Source organism: Callithrix jacchus, chromosome 9, assembly GCF_049354715.1.
Source record: "Callithrix jacchus isolate 240 chromosome 9, calJac240_pri, whole genome shotgun sequence".
Classification (NCBI taxonomy): Eukaryota; Metazoa; Chordata; class Mammalia; order Primates; family Cebidae; genus Callithrix; species Callithrix jacchus.
Window position 1 is genome coordinate 44,899,190 of NC_133510.1, and position 22,478 is coordinate 44,921,667.

At 39.3% G+C, this 22,478-nt stretch overlaps 1 protein-coding gene across 8 annotated transcripts in view; it reads left to right on the forward strand.

Annotated features, from left to right (window-relative positions):
• The window catches only part of ITPR2 (inositol 1,4,5-trisphosphate receptor type 2), a 529,604-nt gene that overhangs the window by 473,707 nt on the left and 33,419 nt on the right, over positions 1-22,478 (forward strand). For 7 of the 8 annotated variants that reach the window (XM_054238248.2, XM_078339073.1, XM_035256016.3 and 4 more), the window contains one exon: positions 5,416-5,576. The exons of the other annotated variant lie outside the window; for it this stretch is intronic. In XM_054238248.2, the coding sequence (XP_054094223.1) occupies positions 5,416-5,576 (161 nt within the window). The remainder of the gene's footprint in view (positions 1-5,415; positions 5,577-22,478) is intronic. 8 annotated transcript variants of the gene reach the window in all.

Genomic DNA, 22,478 nt, shown 5'->3' on the forward strand with positions numbered 1-22,478 from the left:
GGGAAAGGATTCCATGTTTAACAAATGGTGTTGGGAAAACTGGCTAGCCATGTGCAGAAAGCAGAAACTGGACCCCTTCCTGACACCTTACACTAAAATTAACTCCAGATGGATTAAAGACTTAAACATAAGACCTGGCACCATAAAAACCCTAGAAGGAAATCTAGGCAAAACTATCCAGGACATAGGAGTAGGCAAGGACTTCATGAACAAAACACCAAAAGCATTGGCAACAAAAGCCAAAATAGACAAATGGGACCTAATGAAACTCCACAGCTTCTGCACGGCAAAAGAAACAGTCACTAGAGTGGATTGGCAACCAACAGAATGGGAAAAAATTTTCGCAGTCTACCCGTCTGACAAAGGGCTGATATCCAGAATTTACAAAGAACTCAAACAGATTTACAGGAAGAAAACAAACAAGCCCATTCAAAAGTGGGCAAAGGACATGAACAGATACTTTATGAAAGACATATATGAGGCCAAAAATCATGAAAAAATGCTCATCGTCACTGGTCATCAGAGAGATGCAAATCAAAACCACATTGAGATACCATCTCACGCCAGTTAGAATGGCGATCATTAAAAAATCTGGAGACAACAGATGCTGGAGAGGATGTGGAGAAAAAGGAACACTTTTACACTGTTGGTGGGAGTGTAAATTAGTTCAACCTTTGTGGAAGACAGTGTGGCGATTCCTCAAGGCCTTAGAAATAGAAATTCCATTTGACCCAGCAATCCCATTACTGGGTATATATCCAAAAGACTATAAATCGTTCTACTATAAGGACACATGTACACGAATGTTCATTGCAGCACTGTTTACAATAGCAAAGACCTGGAATCAACCCAAATGCCCATTGATAATAGACTGGATTGGAAAAATGTGGCACATATACACCATGGAATATTATGCAGCAATCAGAAGTGATGAGTTTGTGTCGTTTGTAGGGACATGGATGAATCTGGAGAACATCATCCTCAGCAAACTGACACAAGAACAGAAAATGAAACACCGCATATTCTCACTCATAGGTGGGTGATGAAAAATGAGAACACATGGACATAGAAAGGGGAGTACTAAACACTGGGGTCTATTGGGGGGAAAAGGGGAGGGCCAGTGGGAGGGGGAGGTGGGGAGGGATAGCCTGGGGAGAAATGCCAAATGTGGGTGAAGGGTAGAAGAAAAGCAAAGCACACTGCCATGTGTGTACCTACGCAACTGTCTTGCATGTTCTGCTCATGTACCCCAAAACCTATAATCCAATAAAAAATTAAAAAAAAAAAATTAGTCGGGCATGGTGTCACATGCCTGTAATCCTAGCTACTCAGGAGGCTGAGGCAGGAGAATATCTTGAACCTGAGGTTGCAGGGAGCTGAGATTGCACCACTGCACTCCAGCCTGGGCGACAGAGCAAGACTCTGTCTCAAAAAAGAAAAAAGCTTTCAGAATAAAACACAGATGCTTTAGCCCCCTTTAAAATTGCCAAACTTGCCATTGTTTCTGTCAGATGTACCATTTCATCTACATTTCCAAATGTTCCCTTTCAGCCACACCAGAGTAATTGACATTCCCCAAACAGGTCAGGTACTTTCATCTCTGGCTTTTCCAATGCCATTTCTTCTGCTCAGGTGGCAAAAGAACATGGGCTTTAGAGTCAGAAACATTTTTATTTAAACACTGACTGACTCTTCCGCTAAATAGGGGTATTAACTTAAGCAATTTATTGAATCATTCTGTATCTATTTCCTCACAAGCTAAAAGGTCAGATTGGATTATTGTAATTATAATAGCATATTTAGACATCTTTATAGTTGTTAGCATCAATAGGTGCTCAATAAAAATTAAGTATCTTTTATTACCATTCACCTCTTCTCCACTTACCATAATCATGTACTGAGTCTGCATTTTTCAAGCTTTATATGTCTTGGAAACCTTTTAAAATGACCCTCATCGGAATTAATTTCACCCTTCTTTATGCTCCCTTGGCAGTTTATACCTCTTCAGAATATAACACAAGTTGTCTGTTTTCTCTACCGTATTACAGATTAATTGATAGTAAGAACCTTATTTTTATAGCCCTATTACCTTGTAACTGGTAGAATTCTAGGAAAATCTACTTTAATGTATTCTTTCTTTTGCTTGTTTTTCTCTCTTCTGTTTGCTTAGTTTGTTTTTCTCTCTTTTGTTTATTTTTTAGTGTTTTGCTGTTGTTGTTAATAGCTCTATTAAGATATAATTCACACACCATAAAATTCACCCATTTAATATGTACAATTCAGTGGTTTTTAGTATTTTCAGAGTTATGCATTCATCACCACAATTGATTTTAGAACATTTCCACTGTCCCCAAAACAAACCCATACCCTTTAGCCATCATTCCTTCCCCAGCCTTCCATCTCTGCCTCAGCCCCAGACATCCACTGATGTACTTTCTGACTCCGTGTATTTGCCTATTTTGGACATTTTATGTAAATGGAATAATAATACGTGGGCTTTTGCAACTAGCTTCTTTCACTTAGTGTTATGTTTTAAAGGTTCATGTTGTAGCAGGTATTGGTACTTCATTCTTTTTTATTGTAAAAAAATTATCCTGTGAATATACCATATTTTATCCTTTCATTAATTGATGGACAGACATTGGCATTGTTTCCACTTTTGGCTATTATGAATAATGCTGCTATGAACATTCATGTACAAGTTTTTATGTGAACATACATTTTGAGTTCTCTCTAATATATACCCAGGAGTGGAATATGCTTAGTTATATGGTAACTCTCTGTTTAACCATTTGAGGAATTACCAAACTTTTCCAAAGTAGCTGCTGCACTGTTTTACATTTCTATTAGCAGTGTATGAAGATTCTAATTTTTCTACATCTTCATCAACACTTATTATTATCTCGTTTTCATTATAGCCAGTCTAGTGGAACAATATTTTAGTAGTGAAATATTCTTAATTCAGTCAATCAGTATTTAATCGAGTGCTAGCTATGTGCCAAACATCATTCTAAGCTATTGGGACCATTGGTAAAGAAAAGAAACAAATATATCTGCCCAGGTGGCTCATATAGTTAAGTGGGAGGACACACCCAATACCTAATAAGCATAATAAATGTTTATCCAAGTTCCTGGATGAAATAACATTTCTTTTTTTCTTTGCTGATTATCAGACAGCCTTTTTCTTACACAATAATTTTACCTCTTTATCTTAGAGATGTGATCCAGTTTAATTTAACAACTTTAATATGACTGCATTCAATCTATAAGGAGGTGGTAAGCACTGTAAAAAAAAAGAGAGGAAAAGGAGAAAGGTGATCAAGAAGGTCACCAGAAGGGAAGGGACTGGTTGTATTGTTCAACAGGGTGATCAAGTTAAGCCACACCGAGGTGAGATTTCAGCAAAAACTTGAAGGTGAATGAGTTAGTTAAAGATGATGAGTTAGAGATGTCAGTGAGAAGAGTTTTGTAACCAGAGGAAGCAATGATTCAGTCCAAAGGCCCTGTGTTCAACAAAAAAAGCAGAGTCCAGTGTGGTTGCATGGGAGGTAGCAAGGGAGAGAATAGTAAGAGGTAAGGTTAGTGTGGCTATGAGGCCAAGTCACATTGGATTTAGCAAACACATATTGCATGGGACTCATTTTTACTAAAGAATTATTTATTGTTTATCTGAAATTCAAATATAACTGGCCATGCTGTACTTTATCTAGCAACTCTACTTGTAGGCACTTGTAAGGACTTTGACCTTTATCCCAAGGAGGAGAGGGAGCTATTGCTGGGTTTACAACAGAAGAGGGACACCGTTTCTCTTAGGATTTTAAAGAATCGCTCTGGCTGCTGCGTTGAGAATGGGTTGGGGAGAGTAAAGATGGAAACAGGGAGGCCTGGGAGTCTACTGCAGTAATCTACATGAGGGATGACAATGGCTCAGACCAGAGGGTAGTAGCAGAGAGGGGTGAGAAGTAGTCAGATTCTGGGTATATTGAAGGTAGCACCAAATGCATTTCAACATGGATTGGATGTAATATGTGAGAGGCAGAGAGGATTTAAGAATGACATCTTGCCTTTTGGCTTGAACAACTGGAAGAACAGAGCTGCCATCAAGTAAAAGGGGAGGACTATGGGTAAAGCAGGTTTAGGGATGAGAACTGGAGTTATTTGGGCATGCGGAGCTGATGATAGGTCAAATAAGATGTGGCATAGCCATCAGCCAGCAGACTTTTATGGCATTTTTCATACAAATATCCAATAATGTAAGTAAAAAGTCATCCCCTTCAGTGGGGATGGATTTTTTACTTATTATGCTTAATATTTTATTATGTAAAAAGGGTCTTGAGGCTGGGCAACATTGTGAAGCCTCATCTCTACAAAAAAAAAAATACAAAATTTAGCTGGGCATGGTGGTACATGCATGTAGTCCCAAGTACTTAAGAGGCTGAGGTGGGATGATCAGTTGAACCTGGGAGATTTGTGCTGCCGTGAGCCACTGCACTCCAGCCTGGGCAACAGAGTGAGACTCTGCTTCAAATAAATAAATTTTTAAAAAGGGTCTTCTACATCCCAGAGTGAACTTACAAAAAATGCTTAGAGAAAGACTAGCCAGGGTTGGATTTCAGTTTCCTGGTTTCTTCTTCAATATCTGAGCTATAAAAACCAAGCTGAATCCCAACATCCCACTTCACTTGGCACTCAAATTTACGTTTCCATAGATGTTTTCCTTCATCTCTAATCATTTCTTTTCATGTATTCTCTAACTTTGAGAGAAAAGAATTTTATTATTTAGATTGTTTCTTTACTGTACTTCTGAAGGCTTGAAAATGTGCCCTGGACATGGAACAGATCACCCCCTCCCCAAAATGCCTGGAACACGGTACCCTAGAGGGCTGGCGAAGTGTGAGCCCTCGCTGTCCTCAGCGTGCGCATGGCCATCTCCCCTGTGTGCCCTTCACTGATTTCAAATGGTTTTGAAGGGATGACTCTCTCAATTCCTTCCCTCTTTTAATCCAAGTTCCTGGGTAAAATGATATATTTTTTTTCTGTCCTGATTAGCAAGCATACCTTTTCTTGCACGATCATTTTTACCTCTTTTTCTCAGACTTGTGGTACTGTTTAATTTCACCATTTTGATATGGCTAGATTTAAAATTATCTGCAACTTTTATATCTATTATAGGACTGTGCATTTCCAAGGATCCGTGGGGAAAAAATAAATGTTAGTTGGGAAGAAATCTGTAAATGATGGCCTCTTTCCTGGAGGTCTTATGTACTGTGTTGCTTTTAATCATAACATTTTAAATTGGCACACTCTTACAGACAGCATTCTTTTTACAATAATTATTATGTTTTGTTTTTATGCTGAGAAGTAAGTACTGATTAAATGATGAATTACATATATTGTGTTGCCTGTGTTTTGCAGGACTTGAGAGAGACAAGTTTGATAATAAAACTGTTTCATTTGAGGAGCACATTAAGTCAGAACACAATATGTGGCATTATTTATACTTTATAGTCCTGGTGAAAGTTAAAGACCCAACAGAATACACTGGACCTGAAAGTTACGTGGCTCAAATGATTGTGGTGAGTGACCAGAAGGTTTTAATTTGTGACTATATTGCATTTTTTAGACTTTCATCTTCTCTACCCTGCAATCCTCCCAAAATATTAAGATTGTAGCAGTCGTTTTTGTTAACATTTAAATAAGCCTATCAGTCATTGAAGAACATCTACACTGACTAAGTCATTGGTTCCCAGTAGATTTCTTGGTTATTCAAACCAAATTTGAGTCTTCAGTGCACAGATGATATTTACTGGATTCTCTGTGCAATGACTAGTACTATCTCAGTGATGTCCATCACCTTCTGACCTCATGCCTTTATCATTGCTAATGTCCTACTTCCTGAAATCTGGAATTTTCCCATTACTAAATATGAACAGACTATTCATACCTTAAGGAATCCCTTGAATTTCAAAAATCAAGAGTTTAAGAAATTAAATTGTATTTGGGGAGAGCATGACATTCAGTCCTAATGGGAGAGCACTGGTTTTCCACCAACACATACTTAGGATTGATTTAGTAATGTTGATGAATTTGCACTGGTCCTGCCAAGTCCAGTTGCTTATAACTCCTCAGTGAGATGAGGACACAGGGTGTGATTGTCCGTGATTTGAAGTTTCTTCTGTCTCATAGAGAATTAAAGTAAATTGGCCCAAAAGAGAAATTAAAGCTATAACTTTAGTGCATACAGATACACATTTAGCATTTTTGGATCTGATTTAAAATTTTGCATTTTTATAATTAAATATAGCTATATATTGGATATTTTTTCTCCAAAAAAATTATCTAACAAAATTGTGTTCACCATTTGAGAAAGAGGCCTTAGATGACTCATGATCCTCCGTGCTACTTGGTCCTAAGGATAACTTAGCAAGCACCGATGTTTGCAGCAGTGCCGCAGTGTCAGCAAGCTTATCATCTACTTAGGATGAGACTATGCTTAGGGAGCAACCAAAGAACATTTTTGGAAGACAATATATTAATAATTACAAGTTTATATAGTCATAGTTTACCTTTCCTGCCAATGTTTATGTGTCACAGGAGAACTACATGTAAATTGGATTTTTATATTTCGGCATTTTCATGCTTTGTTATTAATGACTTGCATTCTATTACAAGTCGTTTTCTCTGCATTCTTTATCTGACAGTGGACAGAACCTAACATTGTTTGTCTTCTCCACTTTTGCCTTTCTGCCTTCTCCTCCTTTTAAATCAGAGGAAAAAGGTAATCATTTTAAGGATATATATATTCATGGTCATCATTTATACATTCTTGATCTCATTTGTGAAAAACATTTTGTTTCTGCTTGCTAGGGGGAGAAGCATGTAAAGCATTATATTTAAAATGTGACCTCACGTTGCTGTCTTTTATCAGAGTTTGAGTAAGTTTAATCAATATACGTTTATTATGCTCCTGTTATGTACCTTAGATGAACAGATGCTCGGGTATACACTAAAGAGTATGATATATTTCCCCTCTGCCAAGGAACATAGAGCTTAGTAAGAAGAAGAAGGGAATAACAAACCCAAAGTAGAAGATGCCAGGTTCTGTAAGAGAAGTCCAAGTGAAAGCCTGTGAAGGCTTCCAGACAGAGAGTGGCATCCAGTGAAAGCAGGTGGAAGGAATTGATGGGAGTGGGGTGGTAATATGCTGGAGAAAGGTTGGGGAGCATCTGTCTATAAGAGGGAGGAGCCTAAATAAAAGCATAAACATGAGACACTCCAGGGATCTTGAGTTGCCCAGTTTCACTGGCATGTGGTCCACTTACAGGGAACTCTGAGAGATCTGACAGGAAATGTAGATCAGAACTCTGAATAAAAAACGTAAGAATTTGGATGTTATTTTGTCAACAAGGGGAAACTTCTAAAGGTTATAACTAAGGGAATAATGTGACCTAGGCAGACAGGCAGACAACAATGTGCAGGCTGGTTTGGAGAGGAAAAAGGGGAAGTCAGAGATGGAATTTGGCAGCAGATGAGATTAGGAGTGAGGACATGTGCAGAGGAAGTAGAAGAGAGCAAGATGAGCCTCAGATGCCAGCCAGTGTGTGTCTGGTCATTGGGAGAAAGGTGGTGGGTCAATGTCAGATGATGTCTTTGTAAGGGAGAGAAGCTGGTCAGAGAAAGCTGTTGATTTTGAGGTGAGACTGGAGGCCATGAGTCATGGGTTGGGAGGAGCAGTGTTGGGGCAACAGCTTGAGATTTGGAGCCCAGAGGATTAAGCTGTTGTTCTGTCACTCATCTGCTGGGTGGTCTTGGATTTCATGGATAAGTCTTGAAACCTGCCTAAGCCTCTGCCTCCTCATCTAAATGGAGGGACTGCTATATTTCCCACAGGAGGGTTGTGGACTCAGTGAGAGGATGTGTAGAAAGTGCCTCATAAGGTGCAGGGACTCTCTCCGTAAATGATAGTTCCCACGGTGACAGTCCACATAGAATGACCATGGAAGCTATCAGATTAGAGAATGTTGAGGAAAGGGAAGGAGTGTAAAGATAGAAGAGAAAGTTTGAGACAGAACCCAGGAGACCCCCATTCAGGAAAAAGAAGAAAGACAAGTGAGTAAGTACAAAAGGAGACAATAAAGAAGGCAGAAGGAGAACCACGAAGAGGAGTATGTCCAAAGCTGAGATGAGGATTTCAGTGGCAGAGTCCAGCAGCATCAATTGCTGCAAAGAGGCTAGAAAGAAGAGGCAGGTCAAAGCCTTTGGATTTGATGATATAGAAATCACCAGGTGACTTTTTATCACAAGAGGAGACTGCTGTGAAAATGTTGACCCATCTCTAGCCTTAACATTAAAAGCAGCATTTTACCAGGCACTTGTACTTGAATTTTTAAACATCCAACTACGTATCCATGTTTCCGCCCAGGCTCTTCTGTCAGAGCTTTTTCCAGAGCCATGACAAGAGGGAGAAGAGCTCACAAGCTTATTCCAACATGAAGCGTTTTACTTTCATCCAAGACAACAGGCTCCATTCCTGAATTTTAATGGCCAGGAGAAGGAAGAGTGATATTCACTTAGGTCTGATGGAAATGAAAAGTTGTTTGCATGGAAGGTTATTTATGGAAGGAGCCTTTTTGGAAAACATCTAAAAATCTATAGCTGAAAAACCCGTTACAGAAAATCTGTTTCTCCATGCTCTGTGGAGATGATGGCCTTGTGACTATCTTCTTAGAGAGAGAGATTTTGTAGCATCTGGAAAGTTGAAGCACATCTATAGTTCAATTCAAAGACTGTTATTTCTCTTTTTTTTCTCCACTCCTGAGCAGCTACTCTTCAAAGTTTGATAGGAAGCCTTCCAGACATTTTCCTGCCACTCTTATTTTTGTTACTTAAAAATAGTTTCACTTAACAAGTTGATTAGGTGCTTGTTTATCAATATGGTTTTGGAAGAAGGTTAAATTTCTTTATAACTGATGTTGCTTTTACTCTCATGGATTTATGCAAAGGAAAATGTGAAAGGTCTTTCCTCATATTAGTTCACAAAACAACTCATCTGAATCCTGCTATACTGTTTATGTAAATCTGATTTGTACCTTGGGACCCTTAGAAAATGCCTCCTACCTTCTGGGGAAATGGGAAAAACAAGAATAGAATAAGTTCTGGGAATGTTCCTCCCTCTGTATATACTTTTTTCACCTCCAGTGCTTCAACTGCATTACCATGTCAGTAAGGAATATTTATACTAATAGACATTAACACACTGTGTTAGTCTGTTTTGCATTGCTGTAAAGGAATACCTAAAGCTGGGCAATTTACAAAGAAAAGAGGTTTATTTGGCTCACAGTTCTGCAGTCTGTACCAATATGAAACTGGCATCTATCTGCTCAGCTTCTGGTGAGGCCTCAGGAAGCTTTCACTCATGACAGAAGGTGAAGTAGTAGTAAGTGTGTCACATGCAAGTGAGGGAGTAAGAGAGAGAAGGAAGGGAAGTGCCATACTCTTTAACAACTAGATTTCAAGTGAAGTAACGGAGTGAGAAATCATTCATTACTGTAGGGAGGGCACCAACCATTCTTGAAAGATCTGCCCCTTGACCCAAAAGCCTCCCACTAAGCCCCACCTATAACACCAGGGATCAAATTTCAACACAAGATTTGGAGGAGATAAACCATATCCAAGCCATAGTACCTCAGTTTCTTTATTTGTAAAATTCAGATACTAGGTAATATTGTATCTATTGACTACATTTTAACATGAGATTTGGAGGGGACAAATATACAAACTATAGCAAACATACATTTTTTTTAAAAGTAATACATCACTTCTAAGAGTTAGACTCACAGGAAACACATTTGTGTCTTTGTATCCATCCAGTGATAGGATCAAGTGTCTGATATATTAATCAAAACTTAAAGCTTTCTTACCTCTGCCTTTAAATACTTCTATTTTTTGTTCTCGTTTTTTTGTTTTTTATGAGACAAAGTCTCGCTCTGTTGCCCAGGCTGGAGTGCAGTGGCACAATCTTGGCGCCTGCCAGGTTCAAAAGATCCTCCTGCCTTAGCCTCTCAAGTAGCTGGGACCACAGGCATGCACCACCACACCTGGCTAATTTTTGTATTTTTAGTGGAGATAGGCTTTTGCCATATTGGCCAGGCTGGTCTCAAACTCCTGACCTCAAGTGATCTGCACCTACTTCGGCCTCCCAAAGTGTTGGGATTACAGGCATGAGCCACAGCACCCAGGCTTGCCTTCAAATTCTAAACCAATCTATGTAAATAGCCACTGTTTGATTATTTGAATTAACACGGAGGGTCTTCTAGGATATTGTTCAAGGAAATGTGACTAGATCAAGGTATTTTGGGGATGTATTTTCTTGTCAAGTAAACCCTCTTGTTTGATCAAAATAATTGATATTTTGAGCTAGTATTTACTGGGAATGGAAAGTAAGAAGGGAAAAGGAGGGACCATACAGGAAAGTAAAAATAATAAAAGAAAATTTAGAAAACTAGAGGAAAAGGTATGAAAGGAGAAATCCTCTATTCTGTAGTGATAATGGCCTTTGAGCATCACTAAGCCCCTTTGCTTTTCCCATTAAGCAAAGGATATCATGACTGAGGAGGAACAAACAAAATAGACATCATTAGAAAAAATGTCCAAACAGCAGGATCCAAACCAGAGGAATGTATAAGGGCAAGTGCCATGCATGTCCAAGGAACTGCTCTCTCCACAAGTATTCTGGTGGCACTCGGCTGCTAGTGAGACCTGGCTGGCCACCCTCCCCCTGTCATGGCCATGGGTTTTCAGGAACCATTTGTTCCTTTTACGGCATCACAGTTTTCAACTCTTCTGCTTGTCTCTTGACTAACAGCTGCATCCTGACATTGCAGCAGTGTTGATGAAGACAATTTAACTCATATTTTTGTTAACATAATAATTGTCTGTCTTAACCAAAAAATAAGTTTCTTAAAAGCCATAATCAGGTATAGAGAAGCTCTTTGTTCTGCACAATACCAAGGCAGGTAATATCTGTAAATGTATTAACAGCACTAAACATTGAATGTCTCTGTATGCTAGCAACTGTTATTTAAAGATAAATAGGAAATTGCCTCTTCTCCCAGGAAACACAAAAGATTTATTGAATGAATAAATAAAATAATAGGCAAATTAATAAATGAATGGTTTCTTTTTAACCCTCTGGGAGTTGGATATAATTTACAGAAAGATATGCCAAAATAGATGTGAGAGATTGCAACACAAATTTCTCGTTAGTCAAATGCTATTTATCCCTTCTTTTAAAACCAAAAGATAAAGACACAGCAGAAAGGGTTATGTCCCCTGACCCAAATTGGAGCGCTGATTTGACAGACAAGGCTCTAGGCGCTTTAATCAGCCTGTGGTCTCTCTCATTGTATCTCTCCAACCCAGCCTCTCCCTCAGACAGGAGTAGGCATTCCCTGGCTCTCTGGAGGGCCAGGGATACACATTGGTGGGTTTTTCAGCATCACTCACCCTTAAGAATGAATTCTTCCTTGCCATGATCTGTTAAGACCTTAAAAAGAAAGGTCATTCTTTTAATGAGATAGGAAAGAAATCTATCCATCTAATTCAACCACCACTTTAGCCACATAAGGAGGGGAAAGAACTAGCAATTTCCCGAATGTTGTTTTCCGAGTATGTAAATCAAAATCAGTCTTGTTTAGTTAAACCATATTTTTGAGGAGTCACTGTTGGAGGGAAGATGTTTGGGCTCATGAAAGCCATTGAGTCTTCTAAGATTTATATGCACCCCTCCTGCTTTAGCACCACTGGCCATCTTAATTTCTGCATTCTTCTTATGTGTCATAATTATGAAATTATATGTTCTGTTCTGCTACTTCTAATTTACACTAATTTTGTAATTGGATCCCATTAAGCCAATTATGTAACTGCTTAATTTTTAACTAAACACTATTTTAAAGACTTCAGAACTTAATTTAAAATGTTTACATTTCAAAGAAAGCCAAGGGGGTCTTTGCAGCTCAGAATGCACAATTAAGAAGTAAATCCCACTCTCACTTCCCACATTTTGAGTCCAGACATGTGTCTGCAATTTAAAAGGGATCGTTTAAAATTCCCCCCCTCTGGATTTTTATTGTCACTGTGGGATCTGTCCCCTATGTTATTCTCATTTTCTATTTAGTATTCATGTGTAAGATCCATGAATTACCTCATTTTTGCACGCATGTTAACATCTTTCTACTCTTCTTTTTACTTTGTAAAACGAAGGCAGAAGTAGTAGGTACTTAACAGTGTGGCTGTGTGCCATCTTCTTCATCATAAAGATTCTGTTCCAGCGCTTAGGTTGTTAGACGTTGATGCTGGAAGTGAGGATGAAAGGATTTGGACCAAATAGTGTTTAAATGATTTTCGTGGGTAGAAGTGGCATAGAGAATAAGAATGAGGGCAGGCAAGTAAGACACTGACCCTGAGATGTTCTAGGTTACTTCCTGAATTAATCAGAAACTATGGATCTGCTAGTGTTTGGGTGATTGGCCACAGAGTTCCAGACACAAGTGGCTTATGTTAATTTTTCTAATCAGTGTTTAAGGAGAAGTTCCATGCGAAGGAATAAACCTGATTGTTTGAATCTGAAGTTTAATTTCTTAGGATTTCCATTTACAAGCTTGGCGATTTTTCTTATCCCCTCTGTACTTCAATGTATGCATTGATAAAATATATATAACGGAGCAGTTAGAACTCAGAACAGAAGTCAACTGAACTGAGGTAGGAACCTGGTAGCCTCTGGCTATACCAGGCATTAACCCTTGAGTTGCTGGATCATGCAGAAGAGGCGTGGTGGGGATCCCAGGGGCAGACCAGGGCAGATTAATCTGCAGGGGAATAGAGGGAGAGAGTATTTGGAGGGCTTATGAGAGTGGCTGACTTGACAATCAAGAGATACTGCAGTATTTTAACAATTTGTACAGCCCTATCTTTGCATACCAGCTAAATATTGGTACTGAGTATAATGGCACTTTTTTTTGCAGAGTTGCTATGAGGATTCAATAAAATCATGCCACTAACCATACTACTACTAATATAACTGACATGGTTAAGTGTTGACTATGGATACTAGCCACTAATTATGCCATTGACAACACTATTGCTAATATAACTGACATGGGTAAGTGTTGACTACTTATCCAGCTGATATTAGATAAATGCCTATGCTATGCTAAGTGCTTTACATGCATGCTTTCCTTTAAAGCCTCATGTAACTCTAGGAGGCAGATCCTGTTGTCCTTATTATCCCCATTGCACACATGAGGAAACTGAGCCTCTGAGAGGATTGGTAGCTTGCCCAAAGTGGCACAGCTTGCACAAAGGGATGCCATCTCCACAATGTGCCAGGCACACACAAGTGGTCAATAAATGTCTATTAGTATTCGATCCCATACAATGTGTAAAGCTAGAAGCTGTGATTCCTTTGGGAACAAGGAAGTCCAGCTGTACCCAGCCCTCTCAGCAGCGCACATGGCACTTCACAGAAGGACTATAAAAATTCAGTCCACAGGGCAGGGAGTAGACCTGGCTAGGAGACAGGAAGTCAGATGACAATTCTACAATGGCAGGAAGGCCTGAGAGGAATTCAAATAGGAAAAAAAAGAACTTGTTCAGAGCCGGTTGGCAACTGCATACTTCCTACAAAGATTAGAAGTATTACAATTACAATTATTACAATTGCAGACAAGAAAGAAAGAGGGTGCAGGGTGCTTCAGTGTAATTTGATGAGTATTTACTGGGGAGAACTATGCATGAGGCAGTGATAAGAATAAGAATAAAATATCACTGCCCTCCCAAAACCACACTGTAACTGGAAGTACAGCTTTATTCACCAGAAACAATTGTGCACATCAGAACAAGCTCTGGTGAGAGACAGATGTACAGATACTCAGTAGCCAGAGAAACCGTAAGACAGATCACACCACTGCACTCCTGCTTAAAACCTGTCCATGGCACTTAGATTAAAATCCAGACTCCTTCTGGGACTTTTTATATAATCTGGCTACATTCTACATTGCCAGTCTCATTTCATCCCACCTTCTTTAGCCAACTGCAGTCCAGCCACATCGGCTCTTCTTCTTTTCTCAAAAATGGCATTCCCTGGTGGGAGCCTTGGCCCACGTGGCCTTCTGTTTGCAGTCATCAACCTACAGCTCTTTGGATGTCTGTGCCTTCCCTGACATCCTCATTCCAGTGACTTTCTATCCCACCATGCTTTATTTCCTTTAGCATTTATATTAATCTGATCTTAAATTGTTTTTTGATTTATTGGTATGTTTATTCTTCACCATTACCATATACACCCCATTAACACATTTACATGTCTGCTTTGCTCTCTTCTGTATTCCCGGTACCTAAATTAATGCCCAGCACATAGTAGGCACTCAGAATAAATTTGTTGAACAAAATAAATAAGATACAGAGCCACTGGAGCAGAGAGGACAAGTACTTTTTCTGGCCAAAGGCACTAGGGGCAGTTTTACTGAGAAGATTATAAGGAAAGTCTAGCTAAAAAAGAGGAAGATTTTGATAGAAGGATGGAGGGGAATATGTTCCAGGCAAAGTGTGTGTCTTAAAAGTGTGAGAACAAGAAACTAATTAAGTATATGATATGTGCTAGCAGCTTTGCATGTTATTTAATTATACCTATTTTGTGTGAATTGAGGCTCAGAAAAATGTTACTCATCCCAGGTGCTCCATAAATAAGTACGTGAACAAGGATGCAAATCCAGGTTTTCCTGGATTTCAAATCCAGTGTCTATGATTTTACCTTTAGTTATGCCTTTCTCTAATGAATAATCACGAAAAATTTGACTAAGGCTAAATATATGTAAATCAAGCATTGGAGAACAGGTATGGAAAACCTCAAAACCAAAAGCCAGAAGATATCCTTTAGAAGGAAGAAAGCTGTTTCTGTTTCTCAGTATTTTTAGGAGTTAGAATTCTTAATATCTAAGCTGCATTTGTAGAGGTGTGATCTAAAATGCCTTGAAAACATGGGACAGTGAATCATTTTTTATTTTTTAAAGATAGGTTTATTCAGCAAATGCAGATTTGAGTGTTACTGTGTTTGAGGTGCTAGGCTGGGCTTAGAGATGCAGAGTTGAGGCAGATTCTCTAACTTCCCTTAGGAAGCTTTGGTAAAATAAAGGAAATAAAGGAGATAAGTGAGTGATGAAAACACAAGGCGGCAGTGGAGTCTGCCAGCGCCTAGGGCCTGGGAAGGGAGGCTTCATGGAGGTCATGCCTGAATGCTTGAGGCTGATCAGGTAAATGAGGATGGAACACTTAGAGGGAGCACTTAGGTATGTCTGGAAAAACAGTGAGGACATCTGGGAGGGCAGGGGGCTAAAGTGGTAACCAGCAGCCAGATTACAAAGGGCCTTGTATGCTTAGAAATTTTTACTTTATCCTGGGCCAGGTGCAGTGGCTCACACCTGTGATCCCAGCACTTTGGGAGTCTGAGGCAGGTGGATCACCTGAGGTCAGGAGTTGTAGACCAGCCTGACCAACATGGTGAAACCCTGTCTCTACTAAATATACAAAAATTAGCTGGGCATGTTGGCATGCCCATGTAATGATGCCCACCTGTAATCCCAGCTACTAAGGAGGCTGAGACAGGAGAATCATCTAAACCCAAGAGGTGAAGGTCGCAGTGAGCCACTCTACTTGGGCCTGGGCAACTGAGCGAGAGTCATTCTCGAAAAAAAAAAAAAAAAAAAAAAAAAGAAATTTTACTTTATCCTGAAAGCTAAGGGAATCCCTGCAGAGATTTTAAACCAAAGAGACGGGAGCAGATTTATATTTTAGAAGGGATGTTCTATAGAACTATAAGAAACAGATTCAAGTGGGCCATCTTGGAAGGAAAATAAAAAGAAACAAAGATTTTATTACCCAGCAACAATAATGAGAGCTGGCACTAATGAAATGCCACTGGAAATTGAGAAGAAATAATGGCTATGAAAAAATTAAGGTAGAAGTTTTAATGAAGGTAAAGGGAAGGCTGTTTAGGTCCCTGGCCTCAGAGAGTGGGGGAAGGGAGGGTTGAGCAGTGGGGAGAGGGAAAGGATTCCACAGGAGTAACTTGAGGAGATGTGGTCACCTCAGTTTGGCTTACAGTGCCTCAGTGCATATGTGGACTTGGACATTTTCAAGGCATTTTCATTTTTGAGATATTTTAGATGATACCTCTACAATTATAGGTTAGAAATTAAGAATTCTAATAAGAAACTCAGTACACAGGTCTGTAATTCAGATGAGAAATCTAAAATTGACAGTCTCCTAAAAAAGGTTAACTACCACAAGGATAAGATTTTAGTTTCTTTTTGAGACAGGGTCTTGCCCTATTGCCCAGGCACGATCCTGGCTGGCAGCAGCCTTGACCTCCCAAGGCTCAGGTGATCCTCCTGCCTCAGCACCCTTAAGTAGCTGGGATTACAGGCACACACCACCATGCATGGCTAATTTTTCTATTTTTAGTTGAGACAGGGTTTTGTCATGTTGCCCAGGCTGGTCTCAAACTCCTAAGCTCAAGTGATCTGCCCACCTTGGCCTCCAAAATGCTGCCAGATTTTAGTTTATTCTATGCACTAGGATATCCTAGGAGAATAGAAAAGTGCCTGGTATATATTAGATACTCAATAAAGATTTCTTAAATGATCACAAGGATTTGTAAGTTTCTGAAGTATACTTGATAGTTGAAATCACAGGTTTGGATAAGACTATGCAAGGGAAACTTGCATAGTCTGAGAAATTCAGAAAAAGCATGCCCTCAGACTTGGAATAGCACAGACCTAGCTCTGTTATTTAATAATAATGATAATAATGTCAAAAGTCTAGTACTGAGATTTTACTCATCAAAAAAATAGAACCAGAAAGGTAAAAAACAGTTTTCATCACGGGCTCTGAAAGAGGATGTTAATTTTTCATTAGCCAGTGAACCTAGAAGTAGTGTGGTCAGTTTGTGGATATCTTGTGATCTGACATTGATTATGTTTTAGTATGAAATTATGCTGCAAATCCAAATGTTTAGAGCAAAACGACTTGGATGTGTTCAGTATATGGAAGCTTTTCTTGAAATGGTAACCCATCCTAAGTCATTTATTTTAAACTTATGAAGGGATGTTCACTTCTCTGATTCACATAACCTTAATAAAAAGATTTTCTCCTACTGTGTGGAAGAAAATTCTTGTTTCCCAGTTCTAGTCATTACAGTAAGATCTTGTTCAATTCTCAGTTGGCTTTCTGGAATAATAATGTCCACATTGTTAGGACTGATACATTTTACTCAGAAACTCTGGCTTTCTTCCAGGGAGTAAGAGATGCCATCAAAATGTACATTTTGGGAATGAGAACTATATACCGTAAAGCCACAGGACTTCTGCCTAATGGTTTTTAATAGGCTAGCATAGCCCATGCCATATTATAAGAAATTAGTTAAGATGGCAATTAAGCTAAAATACTACTCTTGTGTTAAAGTTATCAGCCAACTGAATGTCCATAGGATTTTGGACTAATTTTATCTAAGGGAATTCCTGAAAAATAATTGCTGAATTTTACAAAAGTGATTCAGCACTTGGATTTCAGAGATTAGTCATTTAATAGCAGGTTAGTGGAGTCTGCTACTTTCATGGGATTTAGAGATCAAGATGTTTTGGAAATAATAGCATCTGAGGTAAGTTACCACAGCTTTCTGAGTCTGTTTCCTCCTCTGTAAATGGAGATAATACTCCCCTTCAGTAGGATTCCTGTGTGGATTAATAAAATCACATCTGTCCTAGCACCTAACATGGTGTCTGGCTCACAGTTACTCTTCAACAAATGTTTGATCATCCCACATCTACTTAAAATATTTGGCTAAATAAATAATCTGGCTAACTTTAAATACTATGTTGTGGATTCAAAGCATTCTTAAGTCATTTAGTGTTCAAACTCCTCACTGATTCTACCTCGTGTTTCTTTAATGATCAACTTTTATTTGTTCAATAAATACATAGCACCGATAATGTCCTAGACACTATGCTTACCCCTAGAAAGGGACGGAGATGAAGTAAAGACAGCTATGGCCTGTCACACAATTACCTGTTTAGAGCTGAAGGCAGATCCTAGACAAGTCAGCACAGGTTTTACATAACTAAATAGTGAGTATCACCATCAGGCGAAGGTCAGGCAGAAGGCCCTTCCTATATTGTTGTTTGACACAAAACCATGAGGCATTTGTTGCTTTATCTAATCAAAATTTGGGAGTTTCCTTAAATATTTACATGGCTGGAACCAATAAATCCATTTGAGTTTACAAGTGATTTTAAGACACATTTTACCACAAAGAGGTGTGGTATGATACCATCTGGAGTGCCCCAGAGAGGACATGGGGACAGACACACTGTGAAAGGGAGTGGTAGGAGCTAATTCTGAGTCAGGACCCAAATTACATAAGAAGACATGTCTAGTTTACTTCCATCTTCACCCTGGGAGCAAGCTCTGTCTGTTTCTAGGTTATATGATGGGAGCAACCAAGAATGTTTATTTCATTTGCCAAAGAATACATTTTAGGCTCTTTTGAGTAAGAACTTGAGGCATTCTTCATACATGTAATCAGCTTTTTCATTTTTTCCAACATTTGAAAAAGTTCCAGTATAAAGCATTTTTTTTTTTGCCTTAGAAATAATATTCTGGTCTATGGCCCATACCACCCTGAATGCACTGATCTTGTCTGATCTCAGAAGCTAAGCAGAGTTGGGCTAGTACTTGGAGAAATAGTATTGCAGCTCTCCAGCTGAATTGGTGTTCTACTGTGATTGTTAACTCTCAAGAAAGATTTCAGGTGTTTATGGCATTCTGTGAGGGTATCAATAAGCATTCCAAATACAAATGACATAAAAAGCACCAGGTCACCAGAATCGGAAATTCAAAAATGGCCAAATTCAGAGGCGGTTTATTTGCAAAGTTATCTGTAACTTTTCAAGAGGTAATTACTCAGGGATTTCTTTTGACTATCTTGGCAACAGATTGTGATATAAAGGCCATTGGTCCCGGTTGCACTAGGTAGGCTTGTGTCTTTGAGAAGAGACTTGATTGTCACTGATGTGCATTCTTCATTCATAATGAGAATCCAAGTGACTTCCATTATATTTTCTGTCCTGGTTCTAAAATTCTGATAACTCTAATATTTAAAATGTTTATTTGCTTCAAGTTGTGGATGTATTGATGTTTATTTAATCTTACCAACCAGAAGCAATTGTTACAGGAGTTTTAGAGTGGTCCAGATTTGACTCTTTCCATTGTATTCATTGGTGGAGATCATGTGTGGATCAGCTTTCCCCAGCTGTCGTCTGGCTGTTAAGTCCTAATGTTATGTAGTCCACATGATTACACCCTTGTGCTGCGGCCTTTTTAGTAGGATAACACTGATTATGGACAGACAATGAATTTTCTCGAAGACCAGGAGGAGACCCTCTGAAAGAAAATTAAACTGTGATTCTGGCTGGGGTCAGGGTTGGGGTCGGGGTTGAGGTCAGGACAGTGGGAGGGGAGAGGAATTTTCGCTGTCTCAGGCTGCACCTTTGCTGCAGGGACTGTGAGAATTTCTGTTTCTCAAACTTAGGGCCCAGTACCACTTGGAAGCACTAAACCCAGTTTGAAAATGTCATTTTAGAACGCAAAGACACGCTGCCAACAGATAGATAATAAGATAACTCATTTTATTGGGGTGATAAAAGTTATTCTTACTTGAGAGTATCACGATTGTCTCACTTTATTTTCTGACATATAACTCACTTGTGCCCAAGAATGAAGAATGAAATAAGAGTCTGGATTGTTTGAAGAGCGTTAGTGGAAGGGGTGCTGCATGTGTTGGAGAGACACAGTGTGGTGCGGTGGTTTAGACATAGACTTGGGAACTTGGGGAGCCTTGGACAGGCACTTAACCTCCCTATGTCTCGGTTTCTTCATCTGTAAAATGCGTAAACTTCCCTACCAATAGGGGTTCATAAGGATGAAACGATTTAGTATTTTTGCATTATCTAACAGTTAATACATTTTAAATCAAACTGTAAAATATGTATGAGTGTTAGAATAGCATTTCAGGGCTCAAGAAATTATTACTTATTCAACAACTTTTACTTAGTGCCTACCATGATCTAGGGCAATGGATTAGATCCTGCAGGGGAGCACAAATAAAGGATGATAAATTATTCCCTGCTTCAGGAATCTTGGGCCTAATGAGGGATAATAATATATGGTCATAAATATGAGTTAATAACAGGCAGAAATATTTGATGAGCTAAGATGAGGAGCTGTCCTCCAGGGTGGGAAGAGGACATGTGTAAAGGAAATGAGCAGATCTGAGTAATTGAAGCTCAGAGAGTAGGTGGACTCACCTGGATTAGGTTGGAGCTGAAGGGTAACAGGAATTAATTTTCAGGGTAAGGAGTTCCTGTTCGATCCTTCAAACAAAGGAGAGGCATTGACAATTTTTATGTAGAGGAATTATGTGATTTTTTTTTAAATGAGATTTTAAGGAAGTGTCAGAGAGTGTACAGTAGGATTTCATGAAGGGGCAAGAGTCTGGCAGAAGGAAAACCAGTGACCATCACACTGTTGGAAAGTGTGATGGAAGGAACTGGGACTAGAAAGGAACTGGGTGTGGTGGAAAGAAGATTTGACCAAGAGTGACAACCCATAAACCAAGAGGGCTTGGTTCCCACACACCCAACCCCATACCTGCCTCTCTTACTAGGCTCAGCCTCCCTTGTCTTCTTTATGAGGCTTTCAATTCTGCCAACCTTGGCTCCTGCTGTTCCCTTCACCTGGAATGCTTATCTGCAGAAATTAAAATCTTCCTTTGGTGGCCAGTCCACCTAAAGACTCCAGGGTCTCTATAAGAGCACTTTGTCATATTCTATCCAAAGCCTTTACCACTATCTCAAATTGTTTGCCTGTGGAGTTGTTACCTGTTTTTCACTGTCTTTGTTTCCTTGGGAACTGGACTCTTGACTGTCTTGGTAACGGTTTCCCCAGTACCTAGAACTCTTTCCAAAATCAGAAGGGTCTTAACAAATATTTATTGAGTAAATGAATGAAATAGTTTGGAAATCATACATAAGACTTGTGTTTGCCAATTTGTAGTAACAGAGACTGATTTATTTAAAACTGTTAGTGGAGCTAGTTATATTTTAGTGAAAATTCCACATTGGGGAAAATAACCCGGACGAAAATGTTAAGAGATTTTTGCATGGTAAGTCAATTTTATCATGTAATATTTACATGGATTTGCTCGTTGTTTAGGCAGAGTGACAGTATAACTAAAATACTGTCTTTCTATTAGGACCTGACTGTGGACACACATTTCTCTCAGGTCCATCCATCTTATGCAGTGACAGTGACCTGAAATGCTATCCTGACACCAACTGGTACATACTGCAGTGTAATTCCCAGGCTAACCACCCAGAGTCAGCACAGACCCCACAAGTTCCAGGGCATAGTTCCCAAAAAGGTGCCCTTACTTCATATGCCAGCTGCTCTTCGTGTGACCCCAGGACACTGATACTTTAGACTAAATGGATACAAATTCAGGGGTTCCCATTATCTCTTCAGTTAGATAATTCACTAGAATGACTCACAGAATTCACAGGAACACTGTATTTACCATTACAGTTTTATTGTAATGGACACAGATCAGCAACAGCCAAATGAAGAGACATGGGGCAAGATCTGAGTGGGTTTTGAATGCAGGGCTTCTGTGCCCTGTCTCTGTGGAATCAGGGCACATCGTCTTCCTGGCACGGTGATGTGTTTACCAACCAGGAAGCTCCATTGGGCTTCAGTGTCCAAAGTTTGCATAGGGGTTTCATTACGTAGGCATGATTGACCTAATCATCTGCCATATAACTGAGCTCAATCTCAACCCCCTTATCCTTTCCAGAGCCGGGTTGATTCAAAGCCCTCTAAACATGCAGTTGGTCTTTCTGGCGACCAGCCTCCCTCCTGCTGAGTCATCCCATCTCTTAGCCTAAACTCAGAAGTGATCAAAGGGGCTCCTTTCACTTGGGAGACTCCAGGGGTTTTAGAATCTCCCTTCCAAGAATTAGGGGCAAAACTAGTATAATTCTTTATTATACATCTGAAGCATTGCTTTTTTCTGCACATGCATTTGTTGCTTTTTAATTTAAGCACTTAATTGGAAAGAAATTTTAAATCTTAGTTCAGAGTTATCCCTTCTTATTCCTCTGTCCCTCTTATATTCAATGTACATTCCATCAAAATATCTCTTCCACATTATTCAATAAAACTGATATTAATCCATCACTTTCTAAACCTTCTACTATTCTAATTCAAATAGGCTTCAACTGTCACCTAGAGTATTACAGGTGCCACTAAACTGGTCTTTTTTCTTTTTCATACTTGCTCCTCTACCAACTATTCCTCAAAGAAAAAAGTGA